Raw genomic sequence first — 9,268 nt, 5'->3', positions numbered from 1 at the left:
GCACCCTGGCCGGCGGCAGGCGCCCCTCGCCTGAAGGTGACACACTGCGGTCGTGGCACCTACATCTGCACGCAGCCTCGGCGGGCGGCCTGGGATGGGCGCACGTCTACCACGGGGCGTGGGGTCGGTTTGATTTTAAAATAGACGTTGGCGTCCTAGTACCTTGGCTACTAGTTCTTTACATTATGCTTTTACTGATTTCAGAGAGGAAGGGAGAGAGAGAGAGAGAGAAACATCATTGATGAGAGAATCATGGATATCATGGATCGGCTGCCTCCTGCACGCCCCACACTGGGGATCGAGCCTGTAACCCGGGCATGTGCCCTGACTGGGATTCGAACCCTGACCTGGTTCATAGGTCCACACTCTAACCATTTAGCCACACCAGCTGGGGCAAAATATGATACGTACTTAACATGTAGCACAGTGGTTCTCAACCTTCTGGCCCTTTCAATACAGTTCCTCATGTTGTGACCCAACCATAAAATTATTTTCGTTGCTACTTCATAACTGTAATGTTGCTACTGTTATGAATCGTCATGTAAATATCTCAGATGCAGGATGGTCTTAGGCGACCCCTGTGAAAGGGTCGTTCGACCACCAAAGGGGTCGCGACCCACAGGTTGAGAACCGCTGATGTAGTAGAATAATGTTAGTACTAGAAATACACGGCATCTCAGGATGAGAAAAGTAGTTATAAGCTGTTGCTTTTTATTTTTATTTTGTTTTTTGTTAATTCTCGCCCGAGGGTTTCCCATTGATTTTCAGAGAGAGAGGAAGGGAGGAGGAGAGACAGAGAGACACACTGGTTGGTGGCCTCCGGCACCCGCCCCGACCAGGGCCAGGGTCGAGCCTGCCACCGAGGTGCGTGCCCTGGATGGAATCAAGCCGGGACCCTCAGTCCTCCGGCCGATGCGCTGTCCTGGGGCATAAACTGCTACTTTAAACGTTTTGGAATCTTAGTCACATAAGCCAGGAGCTGCACAGACTTATTTCCTGTGAAACGCAGCCTGGAAGACGCTCGTGGGAACTGGCCGTGCAGTTCCTGGTGCGAGTCCGTCTGTTGTTTTCCCTTCGAGTGCAGGCTGTTCCCGCGCCGGAGCCATGGAGGGCGGCGCGGCCCCCACCCCCCAGGGGCTTTCCCGCTGTCCCCACGCGCAGCCCTCGCTCCGTCTGCTTCCTCTGAGCCCTCAGCCCCTCCGACGGGGCTGCTCCGTGTGACCTGAGCCCGCGCTGCATCCCGGGGGCGGGCGCGGCGGGGACCCTGCAGGGCGCCTGTCCCTTCCCCGGGGAGCACGTCCCCACCTTCTGAGGTGGAGGGTTTTTCAATGCGGACGGGACTGTGGGCGCCAGGGACAGGCCGTCCCCCCACAGGCCGCCTGGTCTGCAGCACTCGGTCCTGCCTCCTCCCCTCGGGGGGCCTCTGCCGGGAGCCCACTGACCTTCCAAGCCTGACACGCGACGGGGGCTCGTGCTGGTGGCCGGAGGCAGGCCCAGCGGCCGAACTGGGAGTGTCTGGGCCGAGATTGGCTAATGCCGCCCGCTGCCCGTGAGAAAGGCACGCCAGCACCGCGGCCTCACTCGGGAACAGACGCCTCCACAGTCCGCAGGCCTGGGGGCCCCGCCCGCCCTGGCTGCCAGCACGGCCCTGAGTCTCCCTGTCCGCAGGTGCCCCCTCGGACCTGCGCATGGCCTGTGACCGCGCCAGGGTGCCCCTGCGGGCCGAGGAGCGCCCCGCGAGCGCGGCCAGCAAGGTAGTGGTGCCCTCCACGCCCTCCCTCCCCACACCGAGACCCCCCTCCCTGCACCCTCCCCCTGACCGCTGTCCGTGCCTCTCAAGTCCAAGAAGAGCGTGCTGGTGGCAGAGACGCCCTCCGCCGTCTTCCACTACTCGGACTGCGACCTGGACGAGACCGTCGCCAGCACCAAGACGGACGCCATCTTCCGTGCCGCCAAGAAGGACCTGATGACCCTGATGAAGCTGGATGTAGGTGCCCCCGCCCGCCCCCCCACCTGACCCCCACAGACCGGGCGGCGCCAGGACCTGCCGTGGAGCCTGCTGCCCGGCTCGGAGCCGCGTCCTCACTCGGCTTCGCAGGGAATCTCCTCCGAGTTGAGCCTGCAGGCTCCTGCCCCGCCTCCTGAGGCCTCGTGCAGAGGGAGTGACGGAATGACGTGTGCAGGGTCCCAGGAAGGGCCGGCACAGACCTCTGCTCGGGCCAGGGCTGCAGGCCGGCCTCCCACTGCCCCCCGCGGCCCCTCTGGGCTCTGTGCGCACTGGGTCCACAGCAGCGGGCGTTGGACGCGTTGCACGAGACGCCGGCTCGAGTCCCCTGTCCCTCAGGTCGCCAAGGTGTCCGCTGCACGTCTGGCGCGCTGCAGGCCACACTGATGTCCGCTGGGCGCCATCGCACGGTGGCGCCGGGTGCCAGGGTGCCAGGGCGGCCTCCGCTTGCACCGGCTGCTCCGAGCTCCTGTGCTGACTCCGGTTCTGTTCCCAGGACCCTTCGCTGTTGGACGGCCGCGTGACGTTCCTGCACGTCCCGGCCGGCACGGTGGTGTCCAAGCAGGGCGACCAGGTGAGCGGGAGGCCTGGCTCCGAGGGGGCGCTCACGGCGGGTCCCTCACCCCTGTCCCAGAGGGCTCTCCCGGGCTTGTCCTCTCGGGCTGGGCACGTGCCCGCCCTCCCACTACTCCCACCCCTCCCTTCGCTTTTGTCCCCCTCGGAGGAAAGAAGGGCTTTCCCCGTCCTCACAGGAGGCAGGCGCTGGCTCGCCTCCCGCACCCCGGGTCTGGGTCACCAGTGGGAAGCCCTCTCCAGGGCCTCTGCGCCCTCGGCCTGTCCCCCAGCTGCCCACTGGCCTGTGCCCACACGGCCTGTGCCCACACTGGCCAAGTCCATTTTGGTCTCTGGCCCTTCCTGCCCAGACCACAGGGACGAGGTCCGAGGGGGCAGGGTGAGCAGGTTTGGAAAGAGGTCTCGTGTGGACAGATAAGTTGGGGTTGGCGTGAGCGTGATTTCCCGTGTCGAGGTTGGACCCGAAGTGCCTGTGCTGGGGGGCAGGCAGGCACCTTGTCGGGGCCGCACTGACCGCCTGGCCTGGCCTGTCAGGACGTGAACGTGGTCTTCGTGGTCTCGGGGCTGCTGCACGTGTACCAGCGGAAGATCGACAGCGAGGAGGACAGCTGCCTGTTTGTGACGCGGCCCGGGGAGATGGTGGGCCAGCTGGCCGTGCTCACGGGCGAGCCCCTCATCTTCACCATCAGGGCCAACAGGGACTGCAGCTTCCTGTCCATCTCCAAGGCGAACTTCTACGAGTGAGTCCCGCCGGCCTCGCGCCCGCCCCCGGGCCCGTGCCCACGTGCTTCCCAGGCCCTGCCCTGGGGCTGAGGCGAACCCGCCGGGTGCCTGGTCGACACGCCAGCCCCTCCAGGCCCCGACGTGGGGGCAGCTGCTGGGACGCGTGGCCTGGCCCTGTGTGTCCTCCCGTGTGTGTCCGTGTCGAGTGTGTGTGTGCTCACTGCGTGAGCCCCTGATGCGGCAGCTCCCGCCCTGCAGCCGTGCCCACCTGCTGTCCCCCGGGGCCTCGTCCCCCCAGACTTCAAGCACCAAATCCCTTCTCCCCAGCCTCACTCCTGCGGCCCGGCTCGAGTGCCGGCGGGTGCTGGGCGGCCCCTGGCGGTGCAGGGGCTTCCACGCGGCCTCGGCAGAGCCCAGGTCCCCAGTTTGCTTGGCTCCTGCTTTTGAGATTGTCACTCCATCCGCCCACGGCTCGAGCTGTGTCCTGAGCCTCCCTGTCCAGCCAGTGCAGCCGTGAGCTGTGTGCTGCCCCCTCCCCACTGCCTTCCGGAGCCCCCACAGTGCAGAGGGGCCTGCTTCTGCCCTCAGCAGCCTGTGACACGGGGCAGCGGGGGGCAGGTGGACCATGTGCCCACGGAGCCTCTGGGTGCCCTGCCCCCCATCTTTGTGGCACATCGTGGGCAGGGCCCTGCCACCCGCAGCCGGATGGGCCTCGTGGTGTCTGTGCTCCAGGCAGCTGGGGAGGGGCTTCCCGGGCTCCCCCGAGGCTGCCGGCGGCCGGTCGCAAGGGCGGATGGGCAGGTGGAGGCTGTGCTCTGCGCTCCTCAGTGGGAGTCGTGGTTTGACAAGTGGGGCGCAGGTCCCGTGTCCTCTCGAGTGCCGGGCCTGGCGGGAGGGGCCTGCTGACTGGGCCGTCTCTGCAGAATCATGCGGAAGCAGCCGACCGTGGTCCTGGGCGTCGCGCACACGGTCGTGAAGCGCATGTCATCCTTCGTGCGGCAGATCGACTTCGCCCTGGACTGGATGGAGGTGGAGGCGGGGCGCGCCGTGTACAGGTGGGTGCGGGGTGCGGGGCTGCCTGAGGGTCCTGAGATGGGGCAGAGCTCGGGGTGGAGACTCCAGGTGTGGCTCCCCTGGGCTCCCGTGGGCCGTGCTCACCTGCCGGGCGGGCTGGGCCCTGTGCTCGCGCACACGGACGCTCAGCAGATCCACACCCGCCTGGCACGGCCCGCGGCGCCGGCAGCGCAGCATGTGTGCAGGTGCCGCTGGGCCCGGCGTCCAGTGCCTCGGCCGAGGGAGGGCTGAGTGCAGACTGGGTCACAGCGCCCACGTTTTGGCAGCTGTCAATCAGAACTAAGGACGCTTAGGACACTCACTGGCTGAAGTGTCGCCGTAGACCTGTCACGTGCTGGTGCACGTAGTCTTTCACGGAAAACAACTGTATTTCCCCAAACAAAAGGACTCCGTGAGAAGGCCCTTCTTTCCTTTGCTGTGGGGGGTGCGCGGGCTCCTGGCCGGTGCCCTGCCCGCTCCAGCGCCCCGTCCCTGCAGGCAGGGGGACAAGTCGGACTGCACCTACATCGTGCTCAGCGGCCGGCTGCGCTCCGTGATCCGCAAGGACGACCTCAAGAAGCGCCTGGCCGGGGAGTATGGCCGCGGAGACCTCATCGGCGTGGTAGGGCCGGGGTGCGGTCCCACTGGGTGCTGCCCTGGGTGCGGGGAGGAGCCCTCACTGGCATCAGGAGGGCGTGCGCCCCGTGGTTTTCCATTTTCGGGGCGGGTGTGCCCGCTCCCAGCCGGGCGGTGGCACTGGTGGAATCCCAGGGTCAAAGGTCTCCAGACCTTTGGGGCCAGCCGCTTGGCCTTTTCCTGGTGCCAACGGGCCTGGCTGAGGCGCCCTCCCCGGCGCGGCTGGTGAGCGCCTTTGCTCCCGTCCTCACCGGCTCCCACGTGCAGGAAGGCCGCCCCGCGCTCTGCCCTCTGTCCGGGCGCCGGGCAGCAGGTGTGAGCAGTGCTCCCCGCACCCCGCTCCCCGCTCCTCTCTCAGGTGGAGACGCTCACCCGCCAGCCCCGAGCGACCACGGTGCACGCCGTCCGGGACTCGGAGCTCGCCAAGCTGCCGGCGGGAGCCCTGACGTCCATCAAGCGCAGGTACCCGCAGGTGAGGGTCTGAGCCGGAGCAGGGCAGCCAGGGGCAGGTGTCTGAACAGGTCCAGCTGATCCTAATATGCACCCTGGATGAAACCTTCTGCACCTGGGAGGCTGCTGCTTCCGGACACGGCGCCCGCTAAACAGTTCAACAGCTGAGACTGCGGGCGCGTTTGGAAAAGGGGTAAAATGTTTGCAGGTAATGTGCCTGTTTTACTAGAAAACTGAAGCGGCAGCTGAGTGTTTAGAAGAGAGACTGGCAGGTCGTGTGGGTTGGATCGGCGTTTCCGTCCTTCCCGCCAGGGAGATGGGAGTGGAGCAGCCCCGCTAAATCCTGCCCCGGCCGGGGTGGCCCAGTGGCTAGAGCGTCAGCCTGTGGCCTGCAGGGTCCCGGGTTCGATTCCAGTCAAGGGCACCCACCTTGCTTGCAGGCTCCTCCCTGGCCTGGGCCCTGGTCGGGGTGCGTGCAGGAGGCACCCATTGACGTGTTTCTCTCACGTCGATGTTTCTGTCTTTCCCTCTCTCTCCCACTCTCCCTAACAATCAGTGGAGAGAATACCTGTGGGTGAGGAGTAAATACACATATGTACACGTGTGTGCGTGTGCATCGCAGAGTTCTTACAAGTCAGGTCAGCCGGAAGCTCTGCCCGCAGGGGAGTGCAGCGCAGAGGCTGCTGGTCCGTGTGGCAGCCCCTGCCATCCCAGGCCCGGGCTCCCCCGGGGGACCCAGGAGCAGCCGCCCCCGAGTGACTGACGGGCGGGCACGGACACAGGGAGACACTGGGCAGAGGGACCGAGCGGTGGCATGAGCTCTCGTCACGCCCACCATCACCCGTGGCCTGGCGCGTCCAGCCTGGCGCCTTGGGAAACACGGACCCAGGGACGTGGCCTGTTGGCTGAAAGGTGTGGTTTGGGGTCTGCTCTCCACCAGGTCGTGACCCGGCTGATCCACCTGCTGGGGGAGAAGATCCTGGGCAGCCTGCAGCAGGGCCCTGCGACCAGTGAGTCCCCGCGGGCGCTCGGCCTCCCGCCGCCCCCCTGCACCGGGCCCTCAGCCCTGCCCTCTACCCAGCCTCCCCCGCAGCGGGCAGGGCTGCATCCCAGACCTGGAGGCTTCCTTCTCCGCCCTCTCTGACCTCCCCTCAGTGGGGGTGCCGCCTCTGCTGGCTCAGGGCATAGAGAGTTGGGGTCCACCTCACACTCACGGTGGGTGTCTGCTTAGTGCTGGGGACCCCGGGAGGATCTCCCTGGAGGCAGCACCCAGTGGGGAGGGGCGGGATGGAGCCCACCTGCCTGGAGCCGGCGGGGGCAGGGCCCCTGCTGACTGGCCCTCAGGAGGGTGGTCTCCCCAGGGCCCAGGACCCCTAGCCGGGCTTTTCTCCCCTGGCCTTTCTGCGGGCTGTGCCTTACGAGCGTGGGAGTGCCCCCCCCCTCCCGTGGCCAGGACAAGACCTTCCACGTGCCTTAGAGGCGACAGTGCCTGCGCAAAACTAGCAGGCTCTGCTCTCTCCCTTCTCTCGAGGATATGGTACTCAGGGGTCACCCGGAAGAAGGGAGAAAGGGAACCCCACGGTTTCTTGCTTTGTTCTTCCCTCTCCCCTCTGTGGGCCGAGCCCTGATGTGAGATGTGGGTGCAGTGGCCTGGCGTCCCAGCAGCGGGAAAGCCAGCTGAGGGCAAGGGTGGAGGCGTCCCGGTGCCTGCTGCTGGCGCCAGCATGTCTTCCAGAAACAACTGGTGACACCTGGAGAGTCAGGGGTGGCCACCCCCTTGGGCCGACCCACGACCCCCCGCTTCCAGGTCACCAGTTCGGGCTGCACTCCACCGGCAGCAAGTGGGACTCGGGGAACCCGGCCAGCAACCCTGTCCACGGTGGCTGTCATGCCCGTGTCGGAGGACGTGCCCCTCACCGCCTTCGCCCTGGAGCTCAAGCACGCCCTCAGCGCCATCGGTGAGCCCCCCCTCCTCCCCCACTGGGCCCTCGGGTGCTTCCGCGGGTGCCGTGGTGGCGGGGCTGCGGGGCCGCCTGGAGCCGGGGCTGGGCTGCCCCAGGGACTCTGGCCTCTTCACCTGCCATGGGCCTCCGTCTCCTGTTCGCGTGTAAACCTGTGGTCTGCGTGGGGCCTGGCTTTTGTGTGAAGTGGGACCTATAGGTAGTGGTTGGTTTTCCTCTGCACGTGGAGGCCAGCGAAAGAGGCTCCCTCCCCGTGGCACGGCCTCGCCCCGGCGGGCTGGCAGCGACGTCCACAAGGCTCATCCCAGCTCGCTGGCCCTGGCCCTGGCCCCGGCCCCCACGCCTGTCCTGAGCCGGCCCCTCACCGTCTTCACGAGGCAGCTTTGCAGCAAGTGGTCAAACCAGGAGAGCGGAGCGCTCGGCTTTGCGGTTCCAAGGTGGTTTGGACCCTTCAGGGCCCGAGACCCCTGGGAGTTGGGACGAGCGTGTCCAGTTCTGTGAGAACCTGGCGGTCTGGCGGGTGCGCTGGCTCCATCGCTCCGTGTGCTGACACCCTGACCGGACCCTTCCCGCCCAGCAGCACGGACGCGCGTCCACTTAGGAGCATCTTGACTTTCCTCAGCAGCGTCGATAGTTTCACGGCGAGTCCTCGTTAAGTTTATTCCAAAGTCCGGACTGGCTCTGGTGCTGCTGTCAGTGGAGGGCTGGTATAATCCCTTCAGAGTGCTCACTGACAGCGAGAGGAACCGCTGCCTGTGCTGCTGGACCCTGCAGCCTCGCGGAAGGTGCTCATTCCACCCGCTTCTGAGTGTGTGTGTGTGTGGGTGGAACCGACGGGGGTCGCCGCCGCTTCCTCTCGTGCGGATGTCCGTCACACCCATTCGGGTCCTGATGGCGCTGAGCAGAGCCGTGTTGGACAGCGGTGGTGGAACCAGACATCCCCACCTTGTCCTGACCTTGGGGGAGCCCGAGGTCCACCCCAGTGTGAGGGTCGTGGCCTGCAGTGTGTTGAAGGCTTTCTGCACGTAGTTTACTGGGGGTGTTTATTGTGCAAAGAGGTTGACTTTTGCCAGTGCCTTTTCTGCATCAGCTGAAATGGTGGTGTGTTTCCCTTCGTCCTGTTAATGTGATGAGTCCTTTGAAGGACAGTCCTGTGTTGAGCCGTCCTTGCATTCCGGGGACAAACCCCAGGGGCTGTGGTGTCAGGCCTTTAACAGGCCGCTGGCCTGGTTCGCTGGCCTCCCGTTGATGTTGATGAAGGTCATGGTCTGCAGCTTTCTCCTGCTGACGTGGTCTCCTGGGCTTTGGCATCAGGAGTGCTGGCCCCGGAGTGAGAAAGCACCCTCCTCCGTTGTTTTACGAGAGTTTGAGGAGGAGGGTGTCAATTCTTTAAATGTTTGATAGAACCTCCAGCGAAGCTGTCTCGTCCAGGGCTCTCCTTTCTCGGTTATTGTTGTTGTTATTACTGATCCAATCTTTCCATATTTCTTCATGAATCCGTCTTGGTAGGTCTTGTGTTTCCAGAAATTCCTCCGTTTCATCTCGATCGTCCACCTTGTTGCTGTGCAGTTGCTCACAGTGCTCCTTGCGCTCCCGTTCGTTTCTGTGAAGTGAGTAATGTCCCACCGCTCTTCATTTCAGCGACTTGCATCTTTTTATTCTTTATTCATTTGCTAAGGGCTCGTCAGTTTTGTTAATTCTTTCAAAGAACCAACTTTTGCGTTTATCTCCTTCTCTATTTTAGTGACCTCTGTCCTGATCTTTATTTTTTCTTCCCTCCTGTCAGCTCTGGGTTTAGTTAATACTCTCTCCTCGTTCCTCGAGGCCTGGAGCCGGTTGCTGGCTGAGGCCGCCTTTGTGACGTCAC

At 64.6% G+C, this 9,268-nt stretch overlaps 1 protein-coding gene across 1 annotated transcript; it reads left to right on the top strand.

Moving 5' to 3' along the window:
- Nucleotides 1-1,668: 1,668 nt before the first annotated feature.
- LOC102417391 (patatin-like phospholipase domain-containing protein 7) lies at nt 1,669-7,398 on the top strand (the record flags this gene model as incomplete). Its single annotated transcript, XM_014450935.2, is given in 10 exon segments — nt 1,669-1,754; nt 1,841-1,987; nt 2,502-2,579; nt 3,113-3,318; nt 4,225-4,356; nt 4,853-4,976; nt 5,349-5,462; nt 6,381-6,450; nt 7,248-7,300; nt 7,302-7,398. Coding segments are annotated over 10 exon segments (1,107 nt in total), but the record flags the coding sequence as incomplete, so codon positions are not given.
- Between the last annotated feature and the right edge of the window lie 1,870 nt (nt 7,399-9,268).

Source organism: Myotis lucifugus, unplaced genomic scaffold (genome assembly GCF_000147115.1).
Source record: "Myotis lucifugus unplaced genomic scaffold, Myoluc2.0 scaffold_5235, whole genome shotgun sequence".
Taxonomy (NCBI): Eukaryota; Metazoa; Chordata; class Mammalia; order Chiroptera; family Vespertilionidae; genus Myotis; species Myotis lucifugus.
This window is presented reverse-complemented; position numbering and strand designations above follow the sequence as displayed.